This window comes from Aquarana catesbeiana, linkage group LG09 (genome assembly GCF_042186555.1).
Source record: "Aquarana catesbeiana isolate 2022-GZ linkage group LG09, ASM4218655v1, whole genome shotgun sequence".
NCBI classification, from domain to species: domain Eukaryota; kingdom Metazoa; phylum Chordata; class Amphibia; order Anura; family Ranidae; genus Aquarana; species Aquarana catesbeiana.
In genome coordinates, this window is record NC_133332.1 from 55069955 (window position 1) to 55088938 (window position 18984).

Consider the following 18984-nt stretch of genomic DNA (forward strand, 5'->3'; position numbering starts at 1 on the left):
AAGGCATGGATTTGCATATCATCTGAAAAAGCATGGTTTTCAACGAAGGCCATTCACATCTATGCAGTGCGATTCTGATCTGGTTAAAAAAAGGGTCCTGTGCCTGTAGTTTAGTGCGGGTTCGGTGCAAATTTCATCTCCAGCTATGCCAAATCCCCTCAGAAACTGCATTCATTCACATTAGAATCGCACTGGTCACAACAGAAATCATGCTGTAAAATCTCGGTGTGAACCGAGACTAACTGTTCCATCTCCCTTTATTTTTTTAAACTGCTGGTGCTAAATAAATCCTGTATTAGTATTATTTTTCACTTGTTTTATTGGAATCAGTACACAGCGAGTGGGAAAAAAAAATTTGCTCCCCTGCTGATTTTGTACATTTGCCCACTGAAAAAGAAATGAGCAGTCTATCATTTTAACCACTTCAATACAGGGCACTTAGACACCTTCCTGCCCAGACCAATTTTCAGCGCTGTCGCAGTTTGAATGACAATTCAGCGGTCATGCTACACTGTACCCAAACTAAATTTTTATCATTTTGTTCCCACAAATAGAGCTTTCTTTTGGTGGTATTTGATCACCTCTGCGGTTTTTATTTTTTGCTAAACAAAAAAAAAGACCGAAAATTAAAAAAAAAAATAAAAGTTTTGCTTTTGTTTCTGTTAAAAAAAATTGTAAATAAGTAAGTTTTCTCTTTCACTGATGGGCACTGATAAGGCGGCACTGACAGGCACTGATACAGCGGCACCGATGAGGTGGCACCAATGAGCGGGCACTGACAATGGGCACTGATGGGCACTGGTAGGCAGCACTGATGGGTGGCACTGATATGCAGCACTGATGGGCATTGATAGGCGGCACTGATGGGCACTCATGGGTGGCACTGGTTGGCACTGATAGGCAACACTGCTGGGCACTACTGGGCACTGATAGGGTGGCACTGATAGGCGGCACTGCTACGTGGCACTGATAGGCATCCCTGGTGGCACTGGCAGTGGTAGGCATTGGAGTGGGCACAGATTGGCAGCTGCCTGGGCACAGATTGGCAGCTGCCTGGGCACATAGTGGTATTTCCCTGGGGGTCTAGGGGCATACCTGGTGGTCCAGTGTGGATGGCTTCCCTGGTGGTCCTGGGCGGCTTCCCTGGTGGTCCTGGGCGGGATCCGAGGGGGGGGCTGTGCTGATAAACAATCAGCACAGACCCCCCCTGTCAGGAGAGCAGCCGATCGGCTCTCCTCTACTCGCGTCTGTCAGACGCGAGTGAGGAAAAGCCGATTACCGGCTCTTCCTATTTACATTGTGATCAGCCATGATTGGACACGGCTGATCATGTGGTAAAGAGTCTCCGTCAGACTCTTTACCTAGATCGGTGTTGCAAGGTGTCAGACTGACACCCCACAACAACGATCGCCGCGATGCGCGCCCCCGGGGGCGAGCAGCGGCTCGATATCCTGATCACGTCATATGACGTCCGGTCAGGAATATCAAACCACTTTGCCGCCGTCATTTGGTAATAGGGCGGGCGGCAAGTGGTTAATAATAGGTTTATTTTAACAGTGAGAGACAGAATAAAAATAAAAATATTCAGAAAAATGCATTTCAAAAAAGTTATAAATTGATTTGCATTTTAATGAGTGAATTAAGTATTTGATCCCTTATCAATCAGCAAGATTGCTGGCTCCCAGGTGTCTTCTATACAGGTAACGAGCTGAGATTAGGAGCACTCCCTTTAATCTCAGCTTGTTACCTGTATAAAAAGACACCAGTCCACAGAAGCAAGCAATCAGATTCCAATCTCCCCACGGTGGCCAAGACCAAAGAGCTGTCCAAGGATGTCAGGGACAAGATTGTAGACCTACACAAAGCTGGAATGGGCTACAAGACCATCGCCAAGCAGCTTGGTGAGAGGGTGGCAACAGTTGGTGCGATTATTCGCAAATAGAAGAAACACAAAATAACGGTCAATCTCCCTCCATCTGGGGCTCCATGCAAGATCTCACCTCGTGGAGTTTCAATGATCATGGGAACGGTGAGGAATCAGCCCAGAACTACACGGGAGAATCTTGTCAATGATCTCAAGGCAGCTGGGACCATAGTCACCAAGAAAACAATTGGTAACACACTACACCGTGAAGGACAGAAATCCTGCAGAGCCCGCAAGTTTCCCCTACTCAAGAAAGAACATGTACAGGCCTGTATGAAGTACATCTGAATGATTCAGATGAGAACTGGTTGAAAGGGTTGTGGTCAGATGAGACCAAATATCAAGCTCTTTGGCATCAACTCTATTCGCTGTGTTTGGAGGAGGAGGAGGTTTGCTGCCTATGACCCCAAGAACACCATTCCCACCGTCAAACATGGAGGTGGAAACATTATGCTTTGGGGGTGTTTTTCTCTACTAAGGGGACAGGACAACTTCACTGCATCAAAGAGACTATGGACGGGGCCATATACCGTCAAATCTTGGGTGAGAACCTCCTTCTCTCAGCCAGGGCATTGAAAATGGGTCATGGATGGGTATTCCAGCATGATAATGACCCAAAACACATGGCCAAGGCAACCTGGAGTGGCTCAAGAAGAAGCACATAAAGTCCTGGAGTGGCCTAGCCAGTCTCCAGACCTTAATCCCATAGAAAATATGTGGAGGGAGCTGAAGGTTCGAGTTACCAAACGTCAGCCTCAAAACATTAATGGCTTGGAGAGGATCTGCAAAAAGGAGTGGGACAAAGTCCCTCCTGAGATGTGTGCAAACCTGGTGGCCAACTACAAGAAACGTCTGACCTCTGTGATTGCCAACAAGGGTTTTGCCAGAAAATACTAATGCCGTGTACACACGAGCTAACTTTTCAGCATCAAAAGGTCCGACGGTCTTTCAACGGAGTTACAACGGACTTTCAAACGACCGGACTTGCGCACACACAAACGGACTAAAGTCCGGTCGAAAGTCCGTTCGTTTGAACGTGATGACGTATGAAGGGACTAGAATAAGGAAGTTCATAGCCAGTAGCCAATAGCTGCCCTTGCGTCGTTTTTTGTCCGTCGGACTAGCATACAGACGAACTGATTTTTCGACAGGACTCGAGTCCGTCGGAAAGATTTGAAACATTTTCCAAATTTAAAGTCCGTCTGATTTTTTCGACAGCAAAGGTCCGATGAAGCCCACACACGATCCGATTGTCCGGCAGATTTGTACCGTCGGACCTTTGCTGCCGAAAAGTCCGGTCGTGTGTACACGGCATAAGTCATGTTTTGCGAAAGTGTCAAATACTTATTTCACTCCATAAAATGCAAATCAATTTATAACTTTTTTTAAATGCATTTTTCTGGATATTTTTGTTGTTGTTGTTCTGTCTCTCCCTGTTAAACCTACCATTGAAATTATAGACTGATCATTTCTTTGTCAGCCGGCAAATGTACAAAATCAGCAGGGGATCAAATACTTTTTTCCCTCACTGTAAGCACCTATCCTGAAAGGTACAAGTAATGTACTGACAGATAAATACAAATCTGTAATCAAATCATTGTGTGAATCAGGCTCATTACCTGCTACAGCCTCTTAACTTTACAATACATTAGGCCTTAATTTTTTAACTGCTTTCAGACAGCCCTCTAGCAGATTTACTGCTACAGTGCGTCAGATTATGCATGTATGTGTAATTATATATATATATATATATATATATATATATATATATATATATATATATTGCGTGGTCCAACACTTCTGTGTAGGGGTCGCGTATGCGAGCCGCCGGTGGCTCCCTTCCTCTGCAATAACACACAGAAGCTGATTGCCGGGTGCACGGTACCCGATGTCTGCCAGCACCCACCGATTGCTATGCAGAGAAGCAGAACAGCGAACTGCCTATGTAAACAGGGAATAAATTCCATCTCTTCCCCTAGTAAAACATTGGCTAGGCATGCATTTAACCCTTTGATCGCCCCTGATGTTAACCCCTTCGCAGCCAGTGTCATTAATACAGAGACCGTGCATATTTTTTAGCACTGATTACTGTATCAGTGTCACTGGTCCCCAAAAAGTGTCACTTCGTGTCAGACTGTCCACCGCAATATCACATTCCCGCTATAAGTCCGCTATTACTAGTGAAGAAAAGAAAAAAAATATATATATGTATTCTAGCTGGTTGGTATGGATATGTGACAGTATCAACAAAAAGGCACCACCATCCCTGAATAATGTGTACAGACAGAAGGATGATTTAGTGAGATTTTTAAGGTGCCAGGCAAATAGAATTACTAGTAATACACAGAAGCATAAAAAATATTAAAATTTCTTAGACCTAAGACAAGTTTTAAAAAATTGTATTGGCTATACATATATTACGCAGATATCAGTACACATCTATTTAAGTGATGGAAAAGGTCACTCAGCAATAGTAACCCAACATGTTTCGCCCTCTAGGGCTTCCTTAGGGGATGTTTGTTGAGAGACAGAAGTAGATGTGTCACTGCATAAGACAAGGTACAATTAAAAACCAATACAAAGAAATATACAACAAAAATACAATCAAAGAATATGCTATTGACCGTCCAAGCCCAGTGTTCATCTGCCACCCAATAGGAGAGGTTTACCTGCGACTTGATGTTGAGCCAAACTAGGAAGAAGGAGGGGGGGGGCAAACCAGTGAGGGGGAGGGGGGGGTGGGGGAGTGAGGAGTACTATGATGCATAGATGCTGTGATGTATAAGTCCCGCCAGGGATAAACAAAAGGGACCAAGAAAAAGGGGGGAGCCAGGGGCAGTGAGGTAAGAAGATAACACCTGGAAGAGTGTTAACGATTGTGATTTGATGGGGTGTACTTACAGGCAACTCAGTTGGGTCTAGGAAAAGGCAGAGGGTGCCAAAAAAGGTTATTATCTAATTGGAAAAGTATAAACCAGTGAATATCTGTTTCAATTAATATTAAATATAGATTATATACCACTGCAGCGATGAGATTAATTCAATAATAGCTATACTTTCAAGCGGTATAGAGGTATGTATATATTTGTCATCTTATATATTAGATGACCATACTCCTGTATACAGATCGTCTGTCCCCACTTTGAAAAAAGGTGGGGAGAAAATGTACAGACGGTAACAGGTAATTACAATAAGTGGGTACTCTGCATGAAAAGCATGACTAAACAAATGCAGCGAAACTTAGAAAAAGAAACACGGGGAAGAAAAAAAAAAGTCAAGCCCAGAATGATAGTGAAAAGGTACTTGATTCAATGGATTACCTCGTAGGGAGAGATGTATGAGCGTGGCAAGCTCATCCAATGTCAGACATTGTGAGTGAGAGGGGGTGCTTATATGTGTGCCCACGTCGTGCACGTGATGTCCCACGTCACAGGATGCGGGGAAGTGAACTGCGCGATAAACACACGGAACTACACATCATCCTACTCCTCACTCCCCCCCCCACCCCACCCCCCCACCCCCACTGGTTTGCCCCCCCTTCCCCTTTACCCTCCCTTCCCCCTCACTCCCATATCACTAGAGTATACCCCAATGTTTCTTTGGATCTCACACTCACATTCCCTTTTTCTACTGGGCAGAGATTGGCCCCTTGGCTTTGTCCCTGGGCTCTTCCTGGCCAGCTCCCCTGTGTGCAGCTCAGTGTCCGTCTTCCTAGTTTGGCTCAACATCAAATCGCAGGTAAACATCTCCTATTGGGTGGCAGATGAGAATTGGGCTTGGACGGTCAATAGCATATTCTTTGATTGTATTTTTGTTGTATATTGCTTTTTATCGTTTTTAATTGTACCTTGTCTTATGTAGTGACACATCTACTTCTGTCTCTCAACAAACATCTCCTGAGGAAGCCCTAGAGGGCGAAACTCGTTGGGATACTATTGCTGAGTGACCTTTTCCATCACTTAAAATAGATGTGTACTGATTTCTGCGTAATATGTATAGCCAATACTATACATACAAGTTTTTTAAACTTGTCTTATGTCTAATAAATTTTGATATTTTTTATACTTCGGTGTATTGCTAGTAATTCTATTTGCCTGGCACATTAACCACTTGCCGACCGCCTAACGCAGATATACTGCGGCAGAATGGCACGGGCAGGCAAAATCACGTATGTGATACGTGACTTGCCTCCTGCGGGCGGGGGGCGCATTGTGCCCCCCCCCGGTGCCCGAGGCGGTCGGCTTCGTTCCAGGAGCGATCCGTGCTGAGGGGGAGGCCATTGTTTCATGGCCACCCCCTCACAATCGCTCCCGACGAATGAGAATCTTCCTCTGCTGCTGTAATGTAAACAGCGGCAGAGGAAGTGATGTCATCTCTCCTCATGTCGGTCTTTTCGTTCCGGCGCCGAGGAGAGAAGACATCAAGTAAGTGCACCAACACTACACATACAGTAGAACACGCAGGCACACTTTTCACCCCCCCATCACCCCTCCCCCCCAGTCACAGTGACACCAATAGCAGTTTTTTTCTTTTTTTACTGATTATTGCATTGGTGTCATTTGTGACTGTTATAAGTGGTAGGGCAGTTAGTGGCAGGCCCCTTTAGGTCTAGGGTAACCCCCTAATAAAGGTTTAACCCTGTGATCACCCCCCGTCGCCAGTGTCACTAAGCAATCGTTTTTCTGATCGCTGTATTAGTGTCACAGGTGACGCTAGTTAGGCAGATAAGTATTTAGGTTCGCCGTCAGCTTTTTATAGCGTCAGGGACCCCCATATACTACCTAATAAAGGTTTTAATGCTCACCGTCTAACTGTTACGGGTGACGCTGTTTAGTTTGTTTTTTATAGTGTCAGGGCACCCGCCGTTTATTACCTAATAAAGGTTTAACCCCCTGATCGCCCGGCGGGTGATATAAGTTAGGTTTTTGGGTCAGATAGGGTCTGCGTCACCCAAGGCAGCATCAGGTTTAGTGCCAGTACCGCTAACACCCACGCACGCAGCATACACCTCCCTTAGTGGTATAGTATCTGAACGGATCAATATCTGATCAGATCTGTACAGGCGTCCCCAGCAGTTTAGGGTTCCCAAAATTGCAGTGTTAGCAGGATCAGCCCAGATACCTGCTAGCACCTGCGTTTTGCCCCTCCGACTGGCCCAGCCCAGCCCACCCAAGTGCAGTATCGATCGATCGATCACTGTCACTTACAAAACACTAAACACACGTAACTGCAGCGTTCGCAGAGTCAGGCCTGATCCCTGCGATCGCTAACAGTTTTTTTGGTAGCGTTTTGATACAGTCGCTAACAGTCAGGAGCTTTTTTACCTGTGAGTCTCACTACTGTACCACTAAATTTAGAGCCCAAAATGGCAAATCGAAGGTACACTAGTGAAGAGGCCTACACGTTTCTGGGCATGACAGATGTGAAGAGGAAGTCACTCACCTGTCAGATTCAGGCTCAGAATACGATCCTGTAGACGACAGCGGCTCCATGACAGATAGCTCTGACGACGGAGTTGTGGTCCCTGCCAAGGTCAGGCGTACCAGACCCCAAACTTCTTCTGCCATTGTTGAGGTGCAAGAACCGCAGGTCCCTTGTATGGAGCAGAGCAGTACTAGCGCCGCTATTCCTTCTGGTGAACTGGCAAGCACCAGCGGCCTAGTACACCCTGGTCATAGTCAAACCAGCACTGCAGTATCACGTGGTGACGTGGCGAGTCCCTTAAGTGCAGTTCAAGCTGGTGAGGTGGCAAGCACAAGTAGTGTCCCGCTGCCACCAAGAAGAAGACAAACACAGGCCCGTCGTGCCCATAGTGCCCTTCCTGCTGCATTCGCCAATCCTAATTGGGAGCCCACCACTTCTGCAGTGCCCGTACTTCCCCCATTCACTGGCCAACCCGGAATTCAGGTGGAAACAGATGATTTTACGTCACTTGATTTTTATTCGCTGTTTTTCACCGAAGATCTCTATAGATCTATTGTGGACCAAAGCAATTTATACGCTGGTCAACACATCGCCACTATTCCCCAGTCCTCCCTTGCCAGAGATTGGAGACCAATTACGGTTTCCGAATTTAAGCTCTTTCTGGGCCTTTCCCTCAACATGGGCATAACTAAAAAGAGTGAGTTGCGGTCATATTGGTCCACTGACCCAATTCACCATATGCCCGTGCTCTCTGCCTTCATGACCAGGGCACGATACAAGCAGATCTTGCGGTTCATGCATTTCAACAACAATGAACTCTGTCATCCTCGTGGAGAACCTGGATACGATCGCCTCTACAAAATTTGGCCCCTCGTAAACCACTTCAACCAACGTTTTGCAGAGTTGTTTACTCCCCATCAAGTTGTCTGCGTTGATGAGTCCCTGATTAAATTTTCTGGCCGCTTGTCATTCAAACAGTACCTTCCCAGCAAGCGTGCCAGATACGGGGTCAAGATGTATAAGCTCTGTGACAGGGCCACAGGCTATACATGTAGTTTTATGGTTTACGAGGGCAAAGATAGTCACGTAGAGCCGACAAACTGCCCTGACTACATAGGAAGCGCTGGCAAGATTGTGTGGGACTTGGTGTCACCCTTATTCAGAAAGGGGTACCACTTGTAGGTGGACAATTATTACACGAGCGTGCCAATTTTTAATCACTTGTTTGATCATCAGATTGGAGCATGTGGCACCGTGTGATCTAATCCCCGGGGATTTCCCCAGCGGCTTGTAGATTCCAGTCTTAGGTTGGGGGAGAGAGCCTGCTTGAAGTGTAATAATTTTCTCGCTATGAAGTAGAGGGATAATAAGAATGTTTTCGTTCTTTCCTCCCTTCATGCAGACAGGACGGTCCAAATTACTACGGCGACTGGTGTTGTGGAGAAACCCCTCAACCTTAATATGGGAGGGGTGGACCTCAGCAACCAGTTATTGGCGTCGTCCCCAATTGCCTGTAAGGCCAGACGCTGGTACAAAAAAGTGTCTGTTTATTTATTTTAATAGGCTTTGCTGAACACTCATGTGCTATACAGAGCTTTAGGATGGACTGGATCCTTCCTTAAATTCGCAGAAGAGATCGTTCCAGACGGTGCTCCACCTCACCATCCCCAACCAAATACAGTTGGCTGCATGAGAGGCATTTTCTTTATGTCCTCCCGAGTACCCCTACCCAACGAGCCCCCCAAAAAAGATGTTGTGTCTGCAGCAAGCGCGGATATAGGCAAGACACCCGCTATTATTGTCCCTCCTGTCCTGACAACCCTGGTCTTTGCATTGGTGAATGTTTTGAACGCTACCATACACTAGGGGTGCAACGGATCAAAAAAATCACGGTTCGGATCGTTCCTCGGATCAGGAGTCACGGTTCGGATCATTTTCGGATCAACAAAAAAAAAAAAAATCTCCACCACTGTAGTAATATCCACAATCTCCCCCACGGAGTGATCACGTGGTAAACGGCCACCGCTGGGTGTACCAAGATGGCCTCCGCTCCGGAGCTAGGCCGAAGCCGCGGCCTTTCCTAAGGCCGAGGCAGCAGCGCGCTCCGCGGAGCACATGTGTGCTGATTCGAACCGGGTTGAACATTTCGGATCACGGATCGGTGATGATCCGTTGCACCCCTACCATACACTAGTTGAGTATTAGCGTAGGGTACAGCATTGCACAGACTAGGCACACTTTCACAGGGTCTCCCAAGATGCCATCGCATTTTGAGAGACCCGAACCTGGAACCGGTTACAGTTACAAAAAAAAGTGTGAAAAAAACAAAAAATGTATAAATTATAATAAATATATATTTTTTTTGTTTTCAGGTATGCCATTCAGTTGCAGCGCGGATTTATTTATCTTGACAGCAACAGCGGTTGCTCCCATGATACATAAAGCCGTGACTCCAGCGATGTAGGAGGTAATTTCACCACCACAGTTAAAAAAGAAAAAGCATTTATGCCGAAGCATGGGGGCAGCAGGGGCAGAGGAGCAATTTGCTCCTAACTTTTGGGGCGGATACCCCCATGCTTCAGCATATATAAATGGTGCATGTATGCCCATCATTAGAAGTGGGTGGATGAAGGGAGGTATTCTAATGGTGGGCATACCCACCGATCAATCTCTTTTTTTCATGCAGCCCACAGGCTGCATGAAAAAAAAAAAAAAAAAATAGATTACAATATATGTCCAACAAGGACCAGCAACGTACTGGTATGTTGCTGGACTTTGAGTGGTTATACCAGAATGATGCCTGCAGGTTTAGGTATCATCTTTGTATCATTCTTTTCAGCCAGCGGTCGGCTTTCATGTAAAAGCAAACCTACCTGCTAATTAGCCTCTAGACTGCTTTTACAAGCAGTGGGAGGGAATGTCCCCCCCCCGTGTTCCATGTTTTTCTCTGGCTCTCCTGACCCAACAGGGAACCTGAGAATGCAGCCAGTGATTCGGCCAGCTGACCATAGAGCTGATCAGAGACCAGAATGACTCCAATCATCTCTATGGCCTAAGAAACCGGAAGCTACGAGCATTTCATGACTTAGATTTTGCTGGATGTAAACAGCGCCATTGGGAAATTGGGAAAGCATTTTATCACACCGATCTTGGTGTGGTCAGATGGTTTGAGGGCAGAGGAGAGATCTAGGGTCTAATAGACCCCAATTTTTTCAAAAAAAGAGTACCTGTCACTACCTATTCCTATCATAGGGGATATTTACATTCCCTGACATAACAATAAAAAAATGAAAGGAACAGTTTAAAAATAAGATAAAAGCAAAAAAATAAATAAATAAAAGGCACCACTGTCCCTCCCCCTGGTCTCGCGCAAAGGCGAACGCAAGCGTCGGTCTGGCGTCAAACGTAAACAGCAATTGCACCATGCATGTGAGGTATCACCGCGAAGGTCAGATCGAGGGCAGTAATTTTAGCAGTAGACCTCCTCTGTAAATCTAAAGTGGTAACCTGTAAAAGGCTTTTAAAGGCTTTTAAAAATGTATGTAGTTTGTCGCCACTGCACGTTTGTGCACAATTTTAAAGCATGTCATGTTTGGTATCCATGTACTCGGCCTAAGATCATCCTTTTTATTTCATCAAACATTTGGACAATATAGTGTGTTTTAGTGCATTAAAATAAGTGTGTTTTTCCCCCAAAAAATGCGTTTGAAAAATCGCTGCGCAAATTCTGTGTGAAAAAAAAAATTAAACTCCCACCATTTTAATCTGTAGGGCCTTTGCTTTAAAAATAATATATAATGTTTGGGGGTTCAAAGTAATTTTCTTGCAAAAAAAAAAAAAAAATTTTTTTCACCTAAACAAAAAGTGTCAGAAAGGGCTTTGTCTTCAAGTGGTTAGAAGAGTGGGTGATGTGTGACATAAGCTTCTAAATGTTGTGCATAAAATGCCAGGACAGTTCAAAACCCCCCCCCAAATGATCCCATTTTGGAAAGTAGACACCCCAAGCTATTTGCTGAGAGGCATGTCGAGTCCATGGAATATTTTATATTGTGACACAAGTTATGGGAAAAAGACAATTTTTTTTTTTTTTTTGCACAAAGTTGTCACTTAATGATATATTGCTCACACAGGCCATGGGCATATGTGAAAATACACCCCAAAATACATTCTGCTGCTTCTCCTGAGTACGGGGATACCACATGTGTGAGACTTTTAGGGAGCCTAGCTGCGTACGGGACCCCGAAAACCAAGCACCGCCTTCAGGATTTCTAAGGGCGTAAATTTTTGATTTCACTCCTCACTGCCTATCACAGTTTTGAAGGCCATAAAATGGCAAGATGGCACACCCCCCCCCAAATGACCCCATTTCGGAAAGTAGACACCCCAACCTATTTGCCAAGAGGTATGGTGAGTATTTTGCAGACCTCGCTTTTTGCCAAGTTTTGAAAAACAAAAAAATCCATTCATTTTCTTCATTTTCAAAAACAAATGAGAGCTGCAAAATACTCACCATGCCTCTCAGCAAATAGCTTGGGGTGTTTCCAAAATGGGGTCATTTGGGGGGGGGTTGTGCCATCTTGGCATTTTATGGCCTTCAAAACTGTGATAGGTAGTGAGGAGTGAAATCAAAAATTTACGCCCTTAGCAATCCTGAAGGCGGTGATTGGTTTTCGGGGCCCCGTACGAAGCTAGGCTCCCAAAAAGTCCCACACGTGGTATCCCCATACTCAGGAGAAACAGCAGAATATATTTTGGGGTGCAATTCCACATATGCCCATGGCATGTTTGAGCAATATATCATTTAGTGACAACTTTGTGCAAAAAGAAAAAGAAAAAAAGTTTGTCATTTTCCCGCAACTTGTGGCAAAATATAAAATATTCCATGGACTCAACATGCCTCTCAGCAAATAGCTTGGGGTGTCTACTTTCCAAAATTGGGTCATTTGGGGGGGGGGGGGTTGTGCCATCTGGGCATTTTATGTCCTTCAAAACTGTGATAGGTAGAGAGGAGTGTAATAAAAAATGTACGCCCTTAGAAATCCTGAAGGCGGTGCTTGGTTTTCGGGGCCCCGTACGCAGCTAGGCTCCCAAAAAGTCCCACACATGTGGGGTCCCTGTACTCAGGAGAATCAGCAGAATGTATTTTGAGGTGCAATTCCACATATGCCCATGGCCTGTGTGAGCAATATATCATTTAGTGACAACTTTTTGTAAATTTTTTTTTTTTTGTCGTTATTCAATCACTTGGGAGTCGGGACAAAAAAATTAAATATTCAATGGGCTCAACATGCCTCTCAGCAATTTCCTTGGGGTGTCTCCTTTCCAAAATGGGGTCATTTGGGGGGGTTTTGTACTGCCCTGCCATTTTAGCACCTCAAGAAATGAGATAGGCAGTCATAAACTAAAAGCTGTGTAAATTCCAGAAAATGTACCCTAGTTTGTAGACGCTATAACTTTTGCGCAAACCAAATATACGCTTATTGACATTTTTTTTACCAAAGACATGTGGCTGAATACATTTTGGCCTAAATCTATGGCTAAAATTGAGTTCATTGGATTTTTTTTATAACAAAAAGAAGAAAATATCTTTTTTTTTTTTTTTTTTCAAAATTTTCGTTCTTTTTCCGTTTATAGCGCAAAAAATAAAAACTGCAGAGGTGATCAAATACCATCAAAAGAAAGCTCTATTTGTGGGAAAAAAAAAGGACACAAATTTTGTTTGGGTACAGCATTGAATGACCGCGCAATTAGCAGTTAAAATGACTCAGTGCCAAATTGTAAAAAGTGCTCAGGTCAGGAAGGGGGTAAAACCTTCTGGGGCGGAAGTGGTTAAAAATCCCACTAAATCATCCTTCTGTCTATACATATAATATATTCTATCTCATAGCTTGTAAACGCTATAACTTTTGTGCAAACCAATCAGTTAATGCTTATTGGGATTTTTGTTTACCATAAATATGTAGCAGTATACATATTGGCCTAAATTTATATTTTATTGGATATGTTTTACAGCAGAAAGTAAAATTTTTTTTTTGTTTTTTTTGTTTTTCCACAATTATGTCTTTTTTTTGTTTATAGCACAAAAAATAAAAAAACTGCAGGAGGTGATCAAATACCACCAAAAGAAAGCTCTATTTGTCAGAAAAACGGAGATAAAATATGTGTACATGTCGCATGATCGCGCAATTGTCAGTTAAAGTAACGCAGTGCTGTATCAAAAAATGGCCTGGTCATGAAGGGGGGTAAATCTTCTGGAGGTCAAGTGGTTAAAAGGGGAGGGGGGTTCCATGCAAAATTGTTGTTTCAGTTATTGTTAGACACTGGAGAGTTAACCCATTTGACAAATTCTCAAAAATCTGTTACTCGATCAATGAGCGATTAAGGGCTCGTTCACACCATAAAATTCTCCATAGGCGACGCTTTAAACATCTTTACAGGTTACCAGTTTAGAGTTACACAGGAGGTCTGGTGCTAGAATTATTGCTTTCACTCTGACGTTTGCAAAAATACCTCACATGTGTGGTGTGTTCACCATTTACATATGTGTGCGGGAGTAACAGACGCTTTCGCATTTGTCCGTAAGCACAGTGAGACCCCGCTGTTTTTTTTTTTGTATTAACTTTATTGCCATCACATGGGATGAAAAACATCCCTTGTGACAGCATGGGCCGTGACAGCATGGGCCGTGACAGGTCCTCTTTATGGAGAGATCTAGGGTTCGGCTGCTTTCCTGGCCACTAGTGGCCAGGTAAACAGACTACTACTACTCGTCGCTCCCGGTTTTTAGGGTTACAGAGAGAGAGGAACAACGCCAGTTCCTCTCTCTCCCTCTGTACAGGGCAGCCATCGCTGCATCGCTCCCGGGCACCGCGATGGGACAGGAGAGCCCGGGAGAGGTGGTGGAGGGAGGGGGGTAGGACCCCCTTTCCGCCGCCCGCAGGACATGATCCAGTGGCTAATTAGCCACTCTAATCACTTCTGCACGAAAAAGAATCGCTGGCTGAAAAGAAGGATACCGGGATGATGCCTGTAGGTGCAGGTATCATCCCAGTATAACCACTGAAACCCAAGGATGTCCAGGTACATACCTTGGGTGGCAAGTGGTTAAAGAAGAACTAAACTTGTTGATTTAACAGTTTTAAAAAAACAGTTACATTCTCGACATGCCGGGAATGCCAACTGTCACATTTGCTTGTCAGTAGCGGCTGGTGCTCAAACTTTTTGGGGGGCGCAAACAAACTGAAAAAAAAAAAAAAAAAAAAATCATCAAGCGCAGCCACTGTACCCATAAATTGTCACCACTGTGCCATCAAACGCTGCCAGTGTGCCCGTCAATTGCCGCCATTATGCCCATTAATTGTGTAAAAAAAAAAAAAAAAAAAAAAAAAAATCAATAAATGGTGTTGCGCTCCAAAATAAAGTATAAAGTGCTAATAAGTGACACAATAATCATGTATCAAGTAAAAATTAACTACGATAGGTGAAATACATTAGTGCCTTGAGGTAATCCTATGTAAAAATACAAAATACATATAAAAGTAAAATTCAACAATAGTCCATGTAAATGAATAAAGTGCAAATGGTGCAATTTAAACAAAATCTGAAAGAAGTAAAAACTTACAAAAGACCGAAAGTTCAGATGCAGAGAAAAAGTGCAATATAGCATTAACAGGTGGTGCTGTGACTTCAGTGTTTGAAATCATCGGTGTGAATAACACCCATGGGTGTGCTACCTTCTTACCTTGTAATCAGCATATCAGAGTAAAGGGGTAGATGATCACTCAAAGGAGGGAGATCCACTCCGCGTTCCTTCCAGGGGGGTTCCGGTATATCTAGAGACTGATAACTGCTTCCTCTGGGTTCCATTTTCCCCAGGACTTAGTCAGCAACACAATCCGCTCAGGTGAGCAAGCCCAACATAAATGGGGGAAATTCAGAGTAAGCAGGGAACCTCTATAGTGTAGTATGGTAAAGCGTTTTATTTGTGGCAAAAAGTCAGACAATAAGAGTACTCGCATTTAAATAGTGTAAACATGCACAGTTTGAAAACGAGCAGCGAGTTTGCGGCCAGGACGTCACTTCTGGAGTCCAAGTATCCTACGCGTGTCGTCACAGTCATGTGACTTTGGGTGAAATAAAACGCTTTAACATACTACACTATAGAGGTTCCCTGCTTTCTCCGAATTTCCCCCATTTATGTCGGGCTTGCTTACCTGAGCGGATTGTGTTGCTAAGTCAAGGGGAAAAGGGAACCCAGAGAAAGCAGTTATCAGGCTCTAGATATACCGGAACCCCCATGGAAGGAACGTGGAGTGGATCCCCCTCCTTTGAGTGATCATCTACCCCTTTACTCTGATATGCTGATTACCGTACAGCAGTAAGGCAAGAAGGTAGCACACCCACGGGTGTTATACACACACCGAAGATTTCAAACACTGAAGTCACAGCGCCACCTGCTGGTAATATATTGCACTTTTTCTCTGCACCTGCACTTTCTGTCTTTTGGAAGTTTTTACTTCTTTCAGATTTTGATTGATTTGCACCATTTCACTTTATTAATTTACATGGACTATTGTTGAATTTTACTTTTATATGTATTTTGCATTTTCACATGTGATTACCTCAAGGCTCTAATGTATTTCCCCCATCGTAGTTAATTTTTACTTGATACATGATTATTGTGTCACTTATTAGCACTTTATAATTTATTTTGGAGCGCAACACCATTTATTGATTTTTTTGATTTTTTTTTTTTTTTTTTTTTTACACATACTTTACTCTGGGTAGTGTTTGACCCTCACGGTGTCTGTTGCATCAAAGATTGTTTTCATTATACCTTCTATTAGCGCGGGAATACCTATCATTACATTGTGCCCATCAATTGCCGTCGGTGTGCCCCATCAATTGCCGCCGGTGTGCCCCCTGCCTGGCACTTACCTGTCTCGCGGCTGTCCTCCATGCTCCGAGTCCTCATGTCTTCTCCCGTCCTCTTCCTGTCGTCTGCTATGATTGGACGCCTGATAGGCATCCAATCACAGCGCCTGTCGCTTCAGCCAATCAGGTGACAGGGTAACCAGACCCGAACATCCTGATTGGCTGAGAGGCGGGTCAGTGTTAGAGAAGCAATGTATTCGCTTCCCTAACACAACACTGTGTAAACAGCAAAAGCACAGCGCCTGCTGTTTACCAATTTGGAAGTCTATTGGAGCCTATGGCTCTAATGAGGACACCTATTAGAGCCCACGGCTCTAATCAGGCACTTCCAAAAACACCCCCGCCGCTGTAATTCAGGTGCCTGGAGCCCGACAAGGGGCCAGGCCCCTGAATAGGAGGGGGGGGCGGCAGCGACGACAATAGATAGATTTATGCAATGCATGAATCTATCTATTGGTGATAAGACAGGTGCAGGAGAGAGGGGGGCGGCGCTCCTGCGCCCTTTATGGACGCACCACCACTGTTGCTTGTGTTCTCAACCAAACTGTCAAACCATCAAATGGCTGGTGTCATAACTGATCACATGTGCAGCACCAGGGCTGTTGCAGATCAAACCGAAGCTAAGATGGCAGCTTCCTTGGCTGAAAATGAGAGCAGGGTTTAGTTCCGCTTTAAATTCTGCGGGGGGGAAAATGACTAAAACTCAAGTAGACAGACTATGGAGCAACTGTGCATAGTAACCAATCAGTTTCCATCGTCAGCTTGTTTAGTTGAGCTTTGCAAATGAAAGATAGAAGCTGATTGGTTGCCATGCACAACTGTTCCAGTTTTAGTAAATCCACTTCAGTCTGCACACCTGTATTGCTGCGGTGGTTGTGAAATGGTCCATGCACCACTTGTAGAATGAAGCTACCTTGACCATTTTATTTTCTAGCACTAAGCTCTTACCTTCTGTCTCTTGGGCCTCCCATGATCCTCTGCTCCGTCCTGTGCCTTGGCGTCTCGCGCTCTCTGCAGTTCATCAGCTGTGAGTCCTCTGACGGTGCTGTAACTTCTGACTTGTCCTGTGTTCATTCCTGACATGCCTGTGCCTGTCTTCTGAGACCACTGACCAGGATTACTCCTTGGGGGTGGCTCCTCTTCCTCTGGAGGAATCTCTGACATCACATTCCACGCATCCGCATTGAAATCAGAGGATTCCGGGCGCACTCTGGAATCTGTCTGCCGGACCTATACAAGAAACAAAGAAAAAGCCAAACTAATAACCAAAGAAACTAAATTAAAGTGGTTGTAAAGGCAGAAGGTTTTTTTTTTTATCTTAATGCATTCTATGCATTAGGATAAAAAAACTTTCTGTGTGTAGCAGCCCCATCTCTGTCCAGACTCGGCTGTCTGGGACTTCCCTTGCCTGATTGGCTCCTGCTGCTGTCAATCAACTCAGTTAGCCAATCAGGAGGGAGAGGGGGTGGGGCCGAACCACAGCTCCATGTCTCCTCCCATGCTCGCCTCCAGGCCTTTTCCAAAGCCTCCCCAATCCTATGGAACTCCTTACCCCAATCTGTCCGCTTATCTCCTACTTTATTAGCTTTCAGAAGATCCCTGAAAACCCTTCTCTTCAGAGAAGCCTACCTACCCACACCTAACAACTGTACTTTCATTTTTTTTTCCATCAGCTCACCCCCCACAGTTATTACCTTTTGTCTCCACTTGACCCTCCCTTCTAGATTGTAAGCTTTAACGAGCAGGGCCCTCTGATCCCTCCTGTATTGATTTGTATTGTAAGTGTACTGTCTGCCCCATGTTGTAAAGCGCTGCGCAAACTGTTGGCGCTATATAAATCCTGTATAATAATAATAATAAATAATGTCTGAATGGACACAGGGAGCTGCGGTTCGGGTGCCCCCATAGCAAGCTGCTTGCTGTGGGGGTTCTCAACAGGAGAGAGGGGCCAGAAGTGCCGACGATGGACTCGAGAAGAGGAGGATCTGGGCTGGTCTGTGTAAAACCATTTCACAGAGCAAGTACAGTGGGGACAGAAAGTATTACAGACCCCCTTAAATTTTTCACTCTTTGTTATATTGCAGCCATTTGCTAAAATCATTTAAGTTCATTTTTTTTCCTCATAATGTACACACAGCACCCCATATTGACAGAAGAACACAGAATTGTTGACATGTTTGCAGATTTATTAAAAAAGAAAAACTGAAATATCTCATGGTCCTAAGTATTCAGACCCTTTGCTGTGACACTCATATATTTAACTCAGGTGCTGTCCATTTCTTCTGATCATCCTTAAGATGGTTCTACACCTTCATTTGAGTCCAGCTGTGTTTGAATATACAAATTGGACTGGATTAGGAAAGCCACACACCTGTCTATATAAGACCTTACACCTCACAGTGCATGTCAGAGTAAAGGAGAATCATGAGGTCAAAGGAACTGCCTGAAGAGCTCAGAGACAGAATTGTGGCAAAGCACAGATCAGGCCAAGGTTACAAAAAAAAATTTCTGCTGCACTTAAGGTTCCTAAGAGCACAGTGGCCTCCATACTCCTTAAATTGAAGACATTTGGGACGACCAGAACCCTTCCTTGAGCTGGCCGTCCGGTCAAACTGAGCTATCGGGGGAGAAGAGCCTTGGTGAGAGAGGTAAAGAAATACCCAAAGATCACTGTGGCTGAGCTCCAGAGATGCAGTCAGGAG

The 18984-nt window shown here is 44.5% G+C and overlaps 1 protein-coding gene across 4 annotated transcripts in view; it reads right to left on the minus strand.

The window, feature by feature from the left end:
• Nucleotides 1-18984, minus strand: part of COQ8B (coenzyme Q8B) — a 114430-nt gene that overhangs the window by 90375 nt on the left and 5071 nt on the right. For all 4 annotated transcript variants that reach the window (XM_073598529.1, XM_073598528.1, XM_073598527.1 and 1 more), the window contains exon 3: nt 17231-17512. In XM_073598529.1, the coding sequence (XP_073454630.1) occupies nt 17231-17512 (282 nt within the window). The remainder of the gene's footprint in view (nt 1-17230; nt 17513-18984) is intronic.